Source organism: Manis javanica, chromosome 13 (genome assembly GCF_040802235.1).
Source record: "Manis javanica isolate MJ-LG chromosome 13, MJ_LKY, whole genome shotgun sequence".
Lineage (NCBI taxonomy): Eukaryota > Metazoa > Chordata > Mammalia > Pholidota > Manidae > Manis > Manis javanica.
In genome coordinates, this window is record NC_133168.1 from 23,108,167 (window position 1) to 23,128,355 (window position 20,189).

A 20,189-nucleotide genomic window follows, 5' to 3' on the forward strand; every position below is an offset into this window, starting at 1 on the left:
CAGCTTTCAGACGAATCTTTTGAAAAGTCAAACAAAACACCAAGACAACCCAAAAGAGAAGTGAAAATGAAAGATACAGTGCCATGGTGGATGAGTGAAGATGATTTTGAAGATGGTGGTAAATATTACTCATTTTTAATTTAAGATGATGTGACCACAAGGGGTCAGTCAAGACTTTAATTCTGGATTTGGTTACTTTGCTATAATATATAAAAAATAGTAATACTTAGAGCATGAATTTTTGAGGTATGAATTGATTTTCTTTATTACTTATTACATAATTGAGAAATACTTCTGCATATTCACTTACTTTACATTGAAATAATTTATATTTTCTCAAATTATGATGACCAGTACATTTACTTATTATATTTAATGGTAAATTAATTTAAGGTGATTTAATAAAATATGATGACAATATATTAATTAGTCATCACATTGAAAAGGTTTTAACAAATCTATAGACTTTGATATCACAATCTGTTACTTATAATAGTAAAAAATAGTTTATTGCTTTAATGGTAATAAAACTAATTATTGAGTCTGTCTGTACTTGTGTACAGCTTTCCCAGAATTATTCCTGGTCACATGTTTACAAATGCGAGATGACTCTGGGATGTTTCTTCAGTATGCCTGCTATACGGGATACTGCTGGGTCTGTAAGGAACCCAGGCCACTTCTGTTAAGTGCCGACCTTCACCCTCTTTGTGGATCATGAAGCACCATTTTATAAACTGATAGGATTTTTGTATCTCTTCTTTAGGGGAATATTTACCATGGCTTTGTTTTTTCCACATAAAATTGAGCCCAGATTCCTTAATGTGATGATTAGTGCTCTAGGTAGTCTGATTAGAACCCTCCTTTTCTGGCCCCATGTGCTCCAGCCACACTCAGTTATCCCTCATTTCCTGGAAATGCCATTGGCTCCATGCCTCTGTGCATTAGCTCATGCTTTCTTGCCACTAGAATTCCTTTCCTCTCATCCTTCCTGTCCAGTAAAGCTTGGCATTACCTCTTTTTTGCACTCCTTCCCTAATTCTTCTAGCTTCCTTTGTAACAGCTGTTTTCTCCTTTGTTTTGGTGTCCAAACACCACACAAACACCTACATATTGTGTTGATAGTCTTAGCCTATAAGGTTACCACTGAGATTAGGAGCTTTGTGAGGGCAGGAAACACATCTTTTTCTTGTATCCCTTGGCTCTGAACAGTAAATAAAAATGTGTTTGATACATGAATGTTAGAGTGAATTTGATAGTCACTTTTCTGTTCTTCATAATACTATACAGTAAGGAATTGTCTTAATGAAAAATTCAGTGCATTTTTTTCATAAAACCCCAAACCATGCAACAGTGCTGAAGTTTGCATGTAAGGAATTCTTTTTTAGAATCTTTTCCCCCTTTGGTGCTTGAAAAGGATATTATATAATGAAGTACTATTGGAACTGTTGACAGTCAGAAGTAGATTTGATTAATAAGGAAGACAAAGAAGGATACTTAAGAAGCAAACTGACAGTATCCACTTGAACAAGGGAGAGGGTTTCTCGGCCCAAGGCCATAACCAGGTCCCTCAGTCAGCACAGATATTTATTGAGTTTATGTTATGTTTTGAGTACTAGACACTAGCACACAAAGCCAAGATATGATTCCTGACATCAAAAGTGTAGAACCTTCTGAGGGAGAAATAACTTTCTCAGTGTTTCAGTTTTCTATTGCTTTTAGAATAAAGAGCAAACCCCTACCTGGCCTAGAGGACAAGAATGATCTGACCATCAACTCCCGCTCTGGGCTTATTTCCTCCAGATGCGCCCTTACTCTCTGCATCCAGCCTCCCTGGCCTTTTTGCACACACCCTCAGATGTGTTCTGTGGACCTTTTGTACCTTCTCTTCCTTCTGGAATTGTCTCTGTTTTCCAGTTCACCTACTGACATCCTTCTCTTCATATAAGGCTGAAGATACTCTTAGGTGGCATGGTATACTGTTTTAAATACTTGTGCTTCAAAATAATTGTTAAAATTTATCATCTCGCTATGCAAATTTTTGAAATAGTCTGTCTAATAAGATCTACTGCTAGCAAGTAGAACTGAATTTTTCTTTTGTGAATTTTAGGTCTGATGGATACTTATTTAGTAAACCAAGATTTATTTTGTAGCTACTGTCCACAAAATTAGTATAACAGTATTACTGAGTTGATATAGTACTGAAAAAAATTTCCTAAACATAAATATCTAATGATATTAACTCTCCTCCCTAGGACTGCTTGGAACAAATGTAAGCTATTTGAAAACAAAGCAGACCGCTCAGCCTATTACGGAAACAGACGAGCCCTCTGCCAGACGGGTTCAGGTTCTTAAGAGCAGTGGAACGTCTGTCTTAAGTATTGACAGTTTAGAAACAAATGGTAAGAAATGTAAGGGATATGAGCTGACAGGCTAATTACTGTGCTTATAATCAGAATTTTTACAAAAATTAATTCATAACACTCTTGGAGCTGCCTTTACTGACTGAACCATGAAACAGCTGTCATGCCTTTAATTCTTTTAATAGCTTAGAATTACACATCTAGAAAAGCATTATAACATTACATATTGATTATGAATATAAATCTGTTTGGTGGGTGAAAGATTAAAGTATGTTTTAATTTTTAAAAAATTTACTATAAATGTCAAAAAAGGCATTATAATTAATTTTTTTCAAAATTATGTACATTAATAAAATATATTTGTGCTTCCCATTTAGAAATGGTAGTTTCTGAGCTCAATCACAGTGTCCTCGGATTGGGGCTGGACACATTAGAAGAACAAGAAGAAAAAGAACAATTTTTTGCCAGGCTTGAGAAAGGCTTAACATCTTCCATTGATTATTCAAGATTAAATAAGGAATTAGATTCTAATGACTCTATACATTTTAAAGCTTTACGTAGGTCATGTAAATTCAACATAAACTAATCATTAAATGCTTTTCATGTGTATGTTTTTGGAAGGGTGGTATCTGCGTGGACTTAGTGGTAAACATTGTAACAGGCAAAGGTTAGATCTCATTTTTAAGTCTTTTCTCTGTTCATTATTTTGGTCAGGATATCACTGCTACATGAATGGCGTGTGTTGATTTGTATTCGAGAGCCCTCTTTGCCTCCAGATATCTGAAATTTCATGCCTGAGATACGGAGACTAACAGTACATTGCCAAAAAGATCCTACTAGGAAAGTAATTAGAAAGTGATTTTCCACAGAGAGGGTAAATAAGAAAGTCCAGGGAGCTGATATAGCTTCAGGGAGAAAAGGAACAGGAAAGAAGGGGAAGCAGGCAGGGTTGGTCTGTGTCCTCCCTTCGTGGATGGTTCACCCTGATGATTATCAGGAGGTGTCCGTGTATCCTGGAAATCCTACTGGTTGACTGAAGTGGTCCTCTGGTACGTACAGTAGACCTTTGACATTGTCACCGTTGTGACTCCTGGTATCTTAAATTTCCTCAGGTTCAGTTTTCAATTTGTTTTAAAATTACAGAAGGAAGTCAGATTACAACTTCACAAACACCAAGTGTTAATAAAATAAGGAGCAGAGAATAATAACCCCTGGATGTGCAGTACCTGGCCCCCTCAGGCTGCGTAGGTTCTTGCCGACAGCGGATAAAGCAGTACAGTGACTGTCATGAACTAGCCGTGCGGGGACTGACATGTCTCCTCAGGGCACTACTGCCTCATTTTACCCTCCCTGCAAGCTGACAATTTAGCCTGCCAGTTCCGTGGATGCCGATTAGAGAGACAGGATTCCTGGGTCAGAAATGAAGGACTATCCCTCACAACAAAAGCAGTGCCCGCGTGTCATGGTTACTTCCCTCAGTTCCCCATGTCCCGCAAGGCCCTCGGAGGCAGCGCACCGCGCCATGATGGCTGTCTGCACGCGCAGTCGGCTGCTTCCCAGGAGAGGATCACTGAGCTGGCGGAACCTATTGCTCTTACAGTTAGTGGAGCCACGCCTTCTCTTTGGGCGATGCTGTTGCTGGCTTTGTCAGGTCTCTCTGCCAGCACAACCCGGAGAAACGCCCTGGGAAAGGAGCGCCTGTGCTTGGAGCTCACGGCACGCCCTGCCAAGGGCCACCCGAGGACCTGCGCGGATTGCCCCTCCCCACCGTGTCCGTGCAGATTAAGCACACAGGCTTGTTGGCCACAAGTTTTTGCCTCACCCTTTGTAATAGTTCTTAACTTTTTGTTATTTCTTAAAAATATTCTTACCCTCTGATATTTCTGCTCTAGAACAAGGTAGTCAGAGTGCTGCATAGCATTGAGTATGCAATGCTGTTTGCTGTTTTTATTATTGTAGTTTTATAGTTTCTTGTATCTGCTAATGATCTCACTAAAGATGAGGTTGATGGATTGGAGAAGGTAGAACTGATTCCTTGGTTTGAAAGAAAGCGGTAGGTGATTTGCTCAAGCTCCTTTGTCGCTTGTCTGAATATTTATTAGTTTAAGGCTCCTATTCAGCTTTCATTTCAGGATTAAATTGCTTATTGGCATGTAAATGTTGACCCTGGCATTTTTTTTCTGGCCTCCACGTAGACTTCACTGGTCTCATCACTTGTGGTCAATTCCTAATCTTCCCTGTAGAAAGAATATCTGGGCCCTGAGACATGTAAATGGATAGATTTAGGTAGAAAATTGTATATTTATGTTTGAAGTTAAGAAATAGTGACTTTTTTTACCCTTTGTATTTGGCAGTTAAAATTAGTCTTAGACTTTGAGAATCTTTTAGTTTCAAAGCATTATCCTTATAGCTCCTGAATTTTTAGCTTTACACAGAACACGAGTACTTGAGAAAAAATATATAATATTAGAGATTTTTTAAAACTAGCACAAAGGATTGCATGGAGGTGTATTATTAACATGTAATACTAAATAAGTAAATATTTTTACAGTAATCAAGCTAATGCAGAATTTACTGAAGATAAATAGGAGAATGAATCAAAACATGAACAGCCAGGTAATTTCACTGGTTTTAACATTTATAATATTTGAAAAGATAATATAGCTTTTAATAAAGACATTAATAAGAGAAAAATAGTTAAAAGGAAAATCGTATTATCTTGGGAAGAGCTCTGAACGAATAGAGTGAATTCCCTGTTACAATCTGAACTACTAAGAAATTGTTGCAAGTGCCCTCCTGCATCGTTTGTTGGCAGTGAACAGTGGACCAGTGGGAAGACAGGAAAAAGGATTTTTGTGCGAAGATCGGGGCAAACCAAAGCATGGTTAGGAGAGGGGAGTGGGTATTTCTTTTAATATCTTTTGATATTTAATGTGCCTGTGTTTTTCAAATGATTTTCTTATAGATAGCATATAGCTGTGATTTGGTGTTTTATCCAATCTATTAACCTCTGACTTTTCATTGAAATGTTTATACCCTTTACAAAAATATATTCATTGGCAATGGTTATTTACTGTTTGCCATTTGTTTTTTAGCTCTCCATCCTTTTTTTTTTCTTGTTACTGTGTTTGTCCTGTATTCTATTGGATTATTTATAGCATTCCATTTTATCCCGTTTTTTTGTCTTGTTAGTTATACCTGTTTGCTGTATTTTTTCTTAGTTGCCCCATGAGTCACAATATGTCTTTTTCTTATTAGTCTATATTATACTAGTTTATACAAGTCTGAACAGTAACACTCTCCAAACACTGCAGTTTTTGTCATACTGTATCTTAAAAACCCCAAATACATTATTACTTATTATTATTAATATTAATGCTTTTATATTATCACTTAATTCTTAAGGATGATAAAAAATTTATATAAAAATTTCTATTTATCTACATATTTACCATTCCCAGTGCTTTGTATTCCTTTGCACAGATTGGAATTTCCTTTTTTAACTTTTATTTTGAAATGAATCTTTTAAAATTTAGTTTTAAATTGAGGTATAATTAACATATTATTTTTCAGGTGTACGACATACTGATTTGACATATATATACATTGCAAAATGATTACCACAGCAAGTTGAGTTAATATTTGTCACCTTACATAATTACAAAAAAATAATTTGCTTTTCTTGTGATAATTTTAAGATCTGTTCACTTAGCAATTTTCATATAGTTGCTTTCTAGTATTAATTTTGAGTTTCTACCCAGTATTTTTTTTTCAGCATGAAGAACTTCCTTTCACAAATTTCTTGTAGTGCAAGTGTACTATCCGTGAATTCTCTGTTTTTGTCTGAAAATATATTTGCCTTTGTTTTTGAAAAATACTTTTGCCTGATATAAAATTTTAGGTAGAGTTTTTTTTTCTTTGAGCACTTTAATGATTTCATTTTATTATCTTCTGATAATAAAGAGAAGTTACTGGTAATCCCTGTTATTGTTATTTTGTATATATTGTGGGGTTTTTTTCTGTTTTCAAAATGTTTTGGCCATTAATTCTTCAGATATCATTTCTGTCCTCCTCCCCATCCCCTGACTCTAATTACAAATAGGTTAGAAAACTGAATTCTGTCCCACAAGTTACTCAGACTGTTTCCTTCTTAAAGCTTTTTGCCCCTCTGTGCTTCTGTTTTTATTGCTATGTGTTCAAGTTCACTAATCTTTTTTCTTCTTTTCTTTAATCTTCTGTTAATTCATCAAATGATTTTTCTTTCACTCTAGAACTTCCTTTTGGATTTTTTTCCCCAAATCTCTTTAGTCTCTTCCCTCATGGTTATTTTTTTTCAGGTCCTCAGCATTGAGCATATTCTGCATGTGTTCCCAACATTTGTTCCAATATATTCCCAACATTTGTTCATTTCTGGGTCTCTTTCTATTGACTTCTAGTTATGGCCATTTTTTTCCACCTTATTGTAAGTCTAGTGATTTTTTTTTTTAGTTGGGTATTGGATATGTAGATTTTTACATTGTTAATTGTCTGGATTTTGTTTTCTTCTTTAAAAGAGTGTTGAGCTTCGTTCTGGCAGTTGATGCTGCCAGTTTAATCCTTTCAGCCTCTTATGTTTCATCAGAGGAAGTCTAGAGTGACCTTTGACCTAGCTGAGTTTGGCACTACTGCTAAGGCACAGCCCCCCTAAGGTTTCTGCTGAATGCCCTTACTTCACAGTGAGGACTTATTCCACTCAAGATGGTTAAAGCCCCAGTCTTCTTACCCTGTGTGAACTCTGGGAATTGTCCAGCCTGAACCATCCCAGTTATTCTTTGCTGAAACTGCACAAGAATGGATTAGTATTCAGCAAAGGAGACTGCAAGGAGACTGCAGGCAGATTACTACAGCTCTGTTTCTACGTAGGTACTTCTTATCATTATCACTGCCCTGTAACTTCCAATTGCCTCAACTTTTCTGATCTCTTATCTCTGTCTGCTTAACACAAGACCATCTTGATCTCCACATTCCCTGCTCAGCTTTCTAAAATGTATATACTTTCAAGTACGTTAGGGATCAACTCACTTGTTAATCTTTTCTTGGAAATCAAATTTTTGTGCTGCCAGTTGTCCAGTGTCTGAAAACTGTTGTTTCATACATTTTGTTCAGTTGACTCATTGTTTACAAAGTCCTTAAAATCCAACATGGTAGAGGAGAAAGTCCTCTAGTGTGCCTCCTACTTGAATCAAAATTTGCAACTAATTTCTAACAATGAAAAATGTTTCCAAAATGTATCATTTAGAGCTTTTAAATTGATTATTGTTTATTTGAATTTTAAAAACATTTCCCATTTATGCAAATACTATTTTCAAAGTGACAGGGGTAGGGAATATAATAATAGAAATAGTACCTTGTATGTGTAACATCCTCCTCCCGCAAAGATCGGAACACTACAAATATTCTCCTTTTCCAACCAATATGGGAGAGCCTGGGTATTAGCTCTGATATTTCTTAGTGGGGCACCACCTTCTCAGCTTGGTTTTATTCTTCCATTTTTGTATAAACTTAGTTTGCTTTGGTATTTCTTTCTGGAATCTTTGATGTGCTGTTTTCCTTCCCTTTATTTCTTGTTTTCTCTATCTCATTTCTATCTACCAGTGACATTTTCTTTCTACTTCAAACCTAGTTTATTCATGACAATTCCTGAGGAAGGAATATGTTGGACAACAATATTTGCCTATAGACTATTCAGTTGCTAAGTGCAGTTGACAAAATCTATTTTTTAAAAATTCACAATTGACTAGCACTTTTCCCAATTAGAAATAATATTTGGCTTTATTAACTTTTGGTTCATAGTAAGTACAATGCTAGCTATAATAATACTAACAGACAATTATTACTACTAAATATAACACCTAACACTTGTATATATAATGCATAGTGTATATCAGTCACTGTTCTAAACACTTTCATTTTTAATCTTCTCAGTGACCTTTTGTGTGAGATAAGTACTATTTTCATCCCAACATTATAGATGAGAAAAATGAGGCAAAGACAATTTTTGACCTGGTGATGGTTCTGCAGTTGAAAGTAGCACAACCAGGAATTGAATGCAGGCCTTCAGGCTCCTGGTCATGCTCTTAAGCTCTATGCTGTTTTACGTGAACTGTTGCTTATACTACCTCTCAGCAGTCACGCAGACACTACACTACACCTCCTTCCACTGATCTCAGGGAGTTCTCAAAACCCGAGTATTGTCTAAATTCTACCCTCCCAGGTCTCCTCAACTTGTTCATCATTTTTACTTAACAAATCTAATCTCTGAGGTTACTTAAAATTCAGTCATTCCTACCTTGGACATTAGAATCTTAATTATCATATATTAGTCCTAGCGCCCAGAATTATGTCTAATACAAAGTAATTTCTTGATAACTGTTTTGTGAATTTAACTATATCTACTGTTATTTAGAAAATTCCAGTGTTCTTTTTTATGTGAAAGAGTTTTAATATATGTAACAATTTGTATATAATGATTTGTAACAAAAATTGTAACAGTTCATATGTAAACAGTTTGAGATTTTTGTCTTTGAAAACATTAAAATTTGTTTTAAAGATATAAAATCTTTTGGACAGCCCTATAATATTTTAGTCAGTTAATAATATAAAATATTAAAAAGGTAAAACTTTTATAACTAATTGAAGTACAAGAGAAATGAAATAAACCTGTCTTTTGAGTTGAATTCTATTACATCTTTGCAAGAAAAGGTGCATCTAAAGCTATCTTTCTGTTAACATTTTAATAAATTATTCTTATACAGACTTCTTCCTTTGGTAATCCAGTCTTTTTCTGAAATTTGACTTTCTGACCCTGTGATCTTTGTGTTTATAAACAGGTATATTAAAACACACTTTTCTTTGGTAGGGCATGTCCTTGTGAAGTACAGTAAATACCCTCTCCTCAGTATTTATACTAATAGTGACATTACTGTCTGAAACTTAATTGGCTGAATTACTACATTTCCTGTTCGTTGTTTCTGTACTCTAGTTCTCTGGTATCGCAGTTCTTACCAAGACTGGCCAAAGTGTTCTCTTCCATATTGCTTGCCAAGTAAAATTTATCCTTGAAGATCCCTAATACTAAATAGTAGAATAATAACTATTTGTTATATTGGTCTTGATCCAGACACGGTCTCTTTTGGAACTGTGTATTAGGACTAGATGTTTTGAAGATGTTATGTAACCGTAGATTCTAAATAGAAGTGAGAGACACTTTTTAGGTATTAATAAACACTCTTATTTTTAAATTTACTTAATACTTTGTCCTTGGGTGTCTATGTTACTCAGATTGGAGGGAAAGATAAGATGACTTTAGAAATACACAAAGATTAATGTGACATGATTATTCTTAGGTACTTAATGGTATTTATACTTGTAATATGGCAATTATAATATTTTGTGAAAAATAAATAGGTCAGTAGAAGAGGTGATAGTTCGGTGTATTTGGCACAACTTGCATGAAAATGTGCCATCCTAAATATGGAACCCTAATAGAGAGCCATCTGGGTAAAGATCAAAATAGGAAGGAGTTAGAGCTCTTTCATTGGGATGATCCTACACACTGCCTATCCAAGTGGAGAATGTAGATGGCACTAATTAGAAAACTTACTTTAAAGGAACTTACAGTTTTGACAAATTTTAACTTCCATACCATTTGATAGCCTGCCTTTTTGAAAATTTTTTTCCAAAATATGCATGAAACAATGATTACAAGTTATATTTGATCATTCATTTTGAACAATAAGAGGAAAATGACTGGTGATGGTATAATAGTAGGAATTATGTATAAAACAGTCATGTTACCTTGAAGTTTGAAAAATAGAATTTCTGAGCAAGGTAGGTGAACAGATGGCATCTAGAAACTCTTAACCAAGGTTATAAAAGCCTAAATTAATTACTAGTAATTGCCAAGGTTCTGAAGAGACTTGTAGAAGTTCTCTCACAGTTACATTCTCTAACCATGTAGGTTTATTGGTGAATGAGAGTGATAGAATAAACCTAGAAGACACATTTCTTGACCTTTTAATAATGGAGAAAAGCACTGACTTTCAAATTTTGTTACCATCTGCATCATGGTCATCTTATGTAACTGGTTTCAAGTCAAATGATTGTTTTCTTTTAATTTAGGAAGAAGAGAAAACTGGCATGCTGGCTAATGGTAAATATTTATATTTGTATATTTTAGTTGGAAAAAAATTGGTCTGTTCAGAATTGCATCTAAATTATTCAGAATCACTATCTCTGTTGTTAGATATCTAATGAATTGAAGTTCACAAATTTTCTCAACAAATGTACCTTATGTTTATTTTGAATCCATCTTGTTATATTTAGGAAAATTTTCTTTTTTAGAAGGCTAGTATTATATGGCATTACGGATTAATTCTACCAAACATTCAAAAACAAATTCGTTTCAATCTTTCTTAAAATTTTACAAAAGCAGAAAAAGAGGGAATTCTTCCAAACTCATTCTATGAGGTCAGCATCATCTTGAAATCAAGACCAGAGAAAAGTACTTCAAGAAAATAAAATCACAAGAAACAATTCCATTTACCACAGCATTAAAACAAATAAGATAACTTAGGAATAAATTTAATCAAGGAGATAAGAGTTGTACACTTAAAACTGTAAAACATTGATGAAAGCAATTGAAGAACACCCAAATAAATGGAAAGATACTCAGTGCTTATTGATTGAAAGAATTGATGTTCTAAAAATGTCTGTACTACCTAAAATGATCTATAGATTTAGTGTACTTCCTATCAAATTCCAATGGCATTTTTCACAGAAATAGGAAAAATAATCCTAAAACATGTATGGAATCATAAAAAGCCTTAATAGCCAAAGCAGTCTTGAGAAAGAAGAACAAAGCTGGAGGCATCATACTTTTTGATTTCAAACTATATTACTAAACTATAGTAATCAAAACAGTATGGTATTGGTCTTAAAAATAGACACAGAGATCAATGGAACAGTTAGAGAACCCAGAAATATATATATGATCATTTAATTTTTGACAAAGGCACAAAGAATCCACAGTGAGGAAAGGATAATTTCTTCGATAAATAGTATTTGGGAAACTGGATAGCAAAAGATGAAACTGGACCATTATCTTACATGATACACAAAAATCAATTAAAAATGGATTAAATACTTGAGTATAAGACCTGAAACTGTAAAACAGCTGAAGAAAACATGGGAGGTAAGCTCTTTGACTTTGGTTTTGGCAATGATTTTTTAGATTTAACACCAAAACAAAGTCAGCAAAAGCAAAAATAAGGAAGTGGGACTACATCAAACTAAAAAAATTCTCACAGCAAAGAGAACCTTCAACACAATGAAAAGGCATTCTGTGAATGGAACAAAATACTTGCAAACCACTTGTCCAAGAAGAGGTTAATACCCAAACTACACAAGGAACTCATCTAGCTTTATAGTCAAAAACAACTGAATTTTAAAAAACGGTCAAAGGATCCCAATAGACATTTTCCTAAAGAAGACATATAAATGGCCAACAGGTATATGGAAAGATGTTCAGCTTCACTAATCATCAGGGAAATGCAAATCCAGACCACAATGAGGTATCACCCCTCATCTGTCAGTATGGCTATTATCAAAAAGACAGGAGATAACAAAACTGGCAAGAATGTGAAGAAAAGGGAACCCTCATATACTGTTGGTGGGAATATAAATGTGTGGCCAGTATGGAAAACAGTATGAAGATTCCTCAAAAGATTAAAAAGAAAACTACCGTATGATCCAGCAATCCACTTTTGGGAATATATTCAAAGAAAATGAAGTCTTAAAGAGATATCTGTAACTCCCATGTTCGTTGTAGCATTATTCACAATAGCCAAGGTATGAAAATGACCTGTTGATGGATGAATAAAAATGTGGACTATATATACTAATGACATATTTTTCATCCTTAAAAAAGAAGGATATTGTGCCATTTGCAACATGGATGAACCCGGAGAGCATTATGCTAAGTGAAATAAACCACAGAGAAAGACAATACTGCCTAGTAATACTTCTATGTGGAATCTTAAAAAATAAGTTCAACTTATAGAAACAGTAGAATGGAGGGTACAGGAGGCTTGGGGGTTTGAGGATGGGAGAGACTGGTAAACAGGTACAAATATTAAGTTATAAGATGAGTGAATAAGTTCTAAGGATCTAGTGTATAACATTATGAGCAATTAATATTATGTAATTGAAATTTGGTAAGGAAGTAGAAAGTAAGTGTTCTCAACAGTAAAAACAGCATGTGAGGTGACGGATGTAATTAACAGAAATCCTTTCACAATATATACATATATGAAATCATCATGTTGTACACATTGAATATATTACAATTTTATTTGACAGTATTGCCTCAGTAAATCTTGAAAAAACAAACATAGTTAATTAAAGAAGAAAAGTAATTTACAGGGTCCCAACCAGTGATATGTTGATATATGTTTAACAAAAAGATTCTGGAAGAAAAGAAAAAGCCTTATTTTGTAGATTTTGCCTGTTTTATGGTGTAAATACTTACATATTGATTGCAAGATAACAACATGCTGGAATACTATGAAGATACTATTCAGAAAGAATACAGAGACAATTGATATGAATTACCTTAAAGTTAGTTGATAATAGTAAAATGTAGTAAAGCAAGAAGAGGGGAAGGAAAGAAAATTACAGGCCAATATCCCTGATGAAAATAATTACAAACAAAACCCCTCACAATTAACAGCACATTAAAAGGATCATATACCATGACAAAATGGGATTTATCCCTGGATACAAGGATAGCTCAATATGTGCAAGACAGTCAGTATGTTACAACATGTTAACAAAATAAAAGCAAAAAAAACTAATAATCTCAATAAACATCAGAAAAGCATTTGACAAAGTTCAACATCTATTCATAAAACTCCCAACAAAATAGAACCTGCCTCACACAATAAAGACATCTATGAAAAGCCTACAACTAACATCACAATCGGAGGGGAAAAATGATAAAACTTTCCCTCTATAATCCAAAACGAGGCAAAGATGCCCACTCTCACCACTTTTGTTCAACATAGTGCTGCAAGTTCTAACTAGAGAAGACAAGGATAAAAGATACCCAAATCAGAAAGGAAGAAGTAAAATTATATCTGGCTGCCAATGGCATGATCACATGCATGGGAAACCCTAATGACTCCGTAAAATTGTTAGAATTAGTAAACGAATTCAGCAAAAAAATCAACATACAAAAATCAGTCTTGTTTTCTATACACAAACAATAAACTATCTGAAAGAGAAATCAATAAAACAATCCCATTCACAACAGGAACCAAAAGGATAAGATACTTGGGAGTAAGCTTAACCAAAGAAGTGAAAGACCTTTAAACTGAAAAGTATAAAACATGGAAGTTAAAGAAGTCACAGATGAATGAAAGGCATCCCATTTTCATGGACTGGAAGAATGAGTATTTTTTTAAATGTCCATATTACTCAAAGTGATCTACATGTCTGCATGCAATCCCTATCAAAATCCCTATGTCATTCTCTACAGAAACAGGAAAATCAATTTTAAAATTTTTGGTCAACCACAAAAGACCCCAAATAGTGAAAGCAAGCTTGAGAAAGAGCACAGCTTGGAGGCATCACACTGCCTGGTATAACAATATATTATAAAGCTATAGATGTGAAAGCAATATGGTGTTGACATAAAAACAGATATAAAACTGATGAAACAGAATGGAAAGCCCAGAAATAAATCCATGTATCTATGGTCAGCTGATGTTCAACAAAGCTGCCAAGAATATACAATGAAGAGAGGATAGTTTCTTTAATACATAGTGTTCAGGAAACTAGATATCCCCGTACAGAAGAAAGAAATTGGACCCTTATTTTGCACCACCTACAGAAATTAACTCAAAATGGATCAAAGACTTAAAGACCGAAACTACAAAACTACTGGAAGAAAACAAGAAGAAAGCTTCTTAACATTGCACTGGGCAATAATTTTTTAGATATGGTCCTATAAATACAGCAACAAAAGCAAAAATACACAAATGGGATTGCATCAAACAAATGCTTCTGCATAACAAAAGAAACAACAGACTAAAAAGCAACCTATGGAATGAATGAGAGAATATTTGTAAACCATATAATAGGTAAGGGGTTAATATCCAAAATTCACAGAACTCATACAGCTCAAGAGCCAAAAAAAAAAAAACCCAGATTGATTGAAAGTGAGCAAATGACCTGAATAGACATAGACATTCCTCAAAAAAAGACATGCAAGAGGCCAATAGGTATATGAAAAGATGCTAAATTTCACTAATCATCAGAGAAATACAAAAAGATATCACTACACACTTAGAAGCACTATCATCAGAAAGGAAAGATAAGTTTTGGTGAGGATGTGGAGACAAGGGAAGTTGTGTACAGTGTTGGTGGGAATATAGATTGGTGGAGCCCCTGTGGAGAATGGTATGGAGGTTTCTGAAAAAAAAAATGGAACTACCTTATTATTCAGCAGTCCCACCTTTGGGTATATTTCAAAGATAATCTGTACTCCCATGTTCATTGCAGCATTATAATAGCCAAAATATAGATACAACCTAAATATCCATCAATGGATGAATAAAGAAAGTGTAACATACATAATATATTATGGAGGACATCATGCTAAATGAAATAAGCGAGATACAAAAAGACAAATCTTACATAATCTGATGTATGTCTGAAATCTAAAAATGTTAAGCTCAGAAACAGAGCAGAATAACGGTTACCAGAGGCTGGGTGAGGAGAATATGGTAAGATGTTGGTTAAGGGGTACAGAGTTTCAGTTATGCAAGATAAGTAAGTTCTGGAGGTCTAACAATGTGACTATAGCTAAAAATATTGTATACTTGAGTTTGCTGAGGGGGAAATCTTAAGTATTCTCACAGCACGCACACAAAAGATAACTATATAAGGTAATGGATATATTAGCTTGACTGTGGTAAATACATGTATTCACAATGTATACATAAATTGAATCATCAAATTGTACAATTACAATTGTAAAAATAACAATTTTTAGTTGTCAACTGTACTTTAATAAAGCTGGGGGGAAAAAAGAATATTTCTTTCTGTTACTTTCCTCATCCCCTTTGCCTTCTACACCTAAATGTACATTAGACCTATATACAAGCACAGATAATGTATGTTGATGCAAGTCTGATCTCTTGTACTTAAGAAAGGCATGCTTGTGAAAGATACATGATTACATATTCTTTATATGTAAATATTTATTTGTTTTTATACAGCTTGCATATAATTAAAATGTTCCATTAAAGAAACTATACAAAGTTCTCTATATTCCTAATATATATTTTTTTATGTCGTTCCAGTGGAGCTGCTGGATTCATTAGACTCTGTTGCAGAGGTCAACCTTGATGAACAGGATAGAGCAACAACTAAGCCAAAAAAGCCCTGCCAGAAATAACTGATAATGAAATAACAGGAACAGGTAAAAGTGAAAAACTGGCTGTTCTCTATTAATTGATTACACTTCCAGGGGAATATATGTTGTATATAATAATATGTATAATAACTATGTTGACAATAAAATTTTAACTCTCACATTTTCTACCATAATTGACAACTTAAATTACCTGAATTTATTAATTGTGACACTTAATGCTAGTAAGCCAAGTCAAGTGTGTTTTCAAGTAAATACTTATTAATAAATGAATAAATGCTATTGATAAAAAGTATAGCACTGTAGGGAAATAATAACTAATTTTCTATGGCCCTCCAAAGTGTTCAGTTAAAATTGCCATGTGCAGGAAAAATGAGACTTTGGACTTACTTTGATTTTCCATAGTTCCCTGTGTGTAGGTAAAAGCTAGATCACATCTCCAAATTCTGAAATGCCTAGGACCATCTACACTCTAAGTTGTAAAGGTCTTTAAGATTGTTTTTTCAAAATTTTTTCTAAAGCAGTAGGTGGAATACTTATTTCCAAATGAAATCTCATGTAGTATACTCTGTGTGTAGTTAAAAATGGTATTTTTTTGGTATAAACATGTTTACATTTATAATATTTACTTATAAAGTTAGAACAATAATGGTCTTTTGAAATTTTTGAACTTTTGAAATCAGAAATTACAGGCATTTGTTATATTCTTATATCATCATCAGACTTCCAGTATGTTTTTATATTTTGTTATTGTAGTATAGTATAAAAATATTACTGGGTTACTGCACAAATACTTGCACATGGAACGTCTTAATTAGCTTGCTTTGCAAGGCTCAATTAAACCAATCCAGACACTTGGGAAAAAAGAGCAATAGAAATGATAAATCACTAACCAACTCCAAACATCTGCTTGCATTTTATTTTTTTACTTCTTTGTGCTTTTTATTGAAGTGTAATATGCCTATATAAAAGTTAGTGTATCATAACAGTGCAAGTTGATGAACTTTCAAATACTGACACACTCATGTAACCGGCAATCAGATCAAAAAAACAAAACATGACTGAAACCACAAAGCCCGCTCAGATTTCCTCTTTCTAGTCACTGCCGTTCTAAGAGTCACCACTATCTTATTTCATCCACTTGTATATTAAAATACAAATATGACAGTGAAAAAATGACAACAGAATTTCCCATCAATACATGTTACTCCCTTACTTGTTATTACCCAGTAGAATGTTCTGCCACGATGGAAGCATGTGCAGAGCACATGTTCCTCTGTCTTACTGCTGTTTATTTATATACATGAAACATATGTGCCATGATAGTCAGTCCACTTGTACAATTTTCATAAGCAGACATGAATTCTTCTAAAAGACCAGTGTAGATCTTGTAGACCCATGAAGGAAGTTCATATATGTACAGGATGGCCAGAGAAACTTTATTCTAGGATACACATGTAAACAAAGTAGGAGACAAAAGTTACCACTCCAGTGGCCTTCAAAATATTACAGTTACATACATGGCACATTTGCATGTACAGATTAATTTTTATTATAGTTCTTATGTTTTAAAGGATAATTTTAAATGAAATTCCAAACATCTGTAGAACCCATGATTTTCTCTGAAAATGTGTTTTTTTATAAAACACAGTATGAATATTACTGCTGTAGGTTATAAGAAAAACTCAGAAATAAAAAAATGTATTACTGAAAATAAAAATTCTATTAAGATTATCCAAGCAGTAATATTAAACTACAGTGTTTTGGTCTTATTTCTTAAATATTCTTGACTCGGAAATAATTTGATGAGTCAGTTACTGGAAGATAGTACCATATGATTTTATTGTTGTGTAGCCTTGTGTTTATATTCCCAGCCTGGCCCGTTATCAGCTGTGTAACATTGGACAATTAGTGCCTCTAAGCCGCTTTATAACAAGATTTTGGTTTGGTCGATTGAGATCATGTATAGTGCTGCATATATTGTTAAGATTCAACCAGCAGTAGCAACGGTATGGTTCTTCTTATTATTTATACCAGTCCTCTGTTAATAGTACAAATTATAATTAAAAACCTGAAGGCATACAGTATAAATACTTCTTGATTGTGGGGTATTAAATTTATCTAGTATTTCAAAAATTTATTTGAAAATCTTCAAATCGGTTTAAGAAGTGAAAAAGATCAGTGGGCTGTTTTGTTTGGTTTTGTTTTTTACCATGTTTCTTCCAGTATTAAACAGGTTCAGATGATGCATTATCAAAGATCATCTTTTTAAAATAATATTTATGAAATTTTTTGTACTTTATTATTTTGGAAAGGTTGGTAACTATAAAAATGAGGGCCAGAGCTAGCCTTTGCATATTTCCATTTATCTCATGGGCAAGTACCATTTTGAGCTTTGGCTGTATGACTAGAACAGTCAGGGTGACAGTATTGTTCCATGACTAGACCCTTGGCTCTGCAAAACAAGATTTGATATATTTCAACTTCCTAAAGTGGAAAAATCTTGACTTGCAGTAGTATATAAAATAATTACATAGAGTCCTGTCTTCTTTTTTTAATTGGTATGTCTCCTCTTGGCACTATTATATCACAGGGTGTTGTGAATATTAAATGAGGTAACAGGTACCATGCATGATAGTCAGCCAGCCAACAAGCAGATATTTATTGTGCATCTACTTTGTGACAGCCCTAGGGTATAGCTAGGAAGCAGAGTCTCTTCCCTAAGGGAACTTGGTAATTATTCTTAATTGCTTTTTACTGGAAATGGCGGTGATTAGATCTCTGACACCTTCATAAAACCACTGCTGCTGTCGCCTCTCCAAATACTACTTTGCTTTGCTTCTGAACTACTTTGGCTTGTTTGTTTTCATTACATATTCCAGGAGCCCATTAATTGGCTACGAATGAGGAATCCTCCTTCTGAACTCCCAGCTGCTACCTGTCTGTCTTCACTAAGAGGAGCCTGCTGGTATCAGTAACATGATGCCTTTTAGTCTGGGTGCAACTTACTGCTCTGACTCCCCACACAGCAGCAGAAACTGGAGTTAAGAGCTTGCTTTTCCTTCCAGCTTCTTCCACACCCCAGAACCTGAATTTTTTCATGCATGGTACAGTGCCTGAGAGCTTCAGTAATGAATGGTGCAAATGATTTCCATGGTGCTAAATCCAGTGCTCAGTTTCCATCTTAGCTGACCCACTAGCAGCCCTTAGCAGAGTCAGTCCCTCCACTTCTTTCTCCCTCACATGCTTTCTTCACTGGGCTTCAAGGACACCTGATTTGTACTTTCCTCCTCCCCTCTACAGGGGTGTCCAAATCTGCCCTCTTCATCTCCCCACTCCTTACTTGACCACCATCTCCTCTGCTGAAAGCACTGTCACCCTTCTAGTTGCTCAGGCCCAAACCCATGGAGTCCCCCTTTTTTCTTCTCTTTCTCTCACACCCAGCATCTAATCATTGCAGACCTTGTTAATTCCTCATGCTGAGAATCTGAGCGCCCCTCAGCCCCTCTCCCGGCACCGCCTTGGTCTCAGCCGCCATCATCTCTTCCCTGGGCTATTGTAGGAGCCTCCTAACTGAGAGCCCACTTCAGGCCTTGCTCCCCCTAGTAATTTATTCTTGACCACAGTGGGTCTTTCTTTTTTAATTTAAAAGGCAGAAAAGTTAGCCCTTTTCATAAAATGCATGAAAAAAATTAACTCATATGACCTTGGAATTATTTTTAATATCAGTTTGGATTCATGATTCAAGAGAAAAGTACTTCCCCTGCTCTATTCTGAACAGCCCTTCATACCTCTCTGTCTTCCATTTCTAATTTCTAACTTTTAGGTCATTTCTTTTTCTGAGTGTTTACTGTTGCTTTAAGCCTAGGACCTCTTCTTGACACCTCACATCTGTTAAATTAAGTATAATCATTCAGTACTGCTATGCTATTTACGTGTCATATATTTTTTATATACTCAGCAGATACTTAAGTATTGTGCTATTTCTGTAGAAGAGAAAAAAACACCTTGTGCCTTTTTTCTTTTTTCATAAAGATTAATTTTCTCCCTCAGTCATGCTACTCTGGGTCTGATGGATGGTTTAGGGGGAAAGTCAGGCTCACCTTAGCAGGCAAGATCTTCTTCCTCAGATCCTACTGAAAATCCCTGCCACCTAAGTCTTAGTGATTCTTCTCTAACAGTGTCCCTACTTTTTTGTTTTTAATTTATTTAAGCAAATCATATTTATTGGGTGTGCTTCAAATAGCAGTGGTAACCTGAAACATTAGATAGAAGGATATCCCATTGCAAAGCATTCTTAAACACAGTCTTATATGTGGCACTTGGCGACCTCTTATGTTTAGAGTTGGAAATAT

General features: G+C 34.6%; 1 protein-coding gene across 1 annotated transcript in view; it reads left to right on the forward strand.

Annotated features, from left to right (window-relative positions):
* Nucleotides 1-20,189, forward strand: part of LOC140845376 (centrosomal protein of 162 kDa-like) — an 88,045-nt gene that overhangs the window by 13,173 nt on the left and 54,683 nt on the right. The window contains 7 exon segments of the mRNA XM_073219456.1: nt 4-118; nt 2,253-2,399; nt 2,738-2,935; nt 3,718-4,154; nt 10,521-10,551; nt 15,764-15,846; nt 15,849-15,882. Of these exon segments, the coding sequence (XP_073075557.1) occupies nt 4-118; nt 2,253-2,399; nt 2,738-2,935; nt 3,718-4,154; nt 10,521-10,551; nt 15,764-15,846; nt 15,849-15,882 (1,045 nt within the window).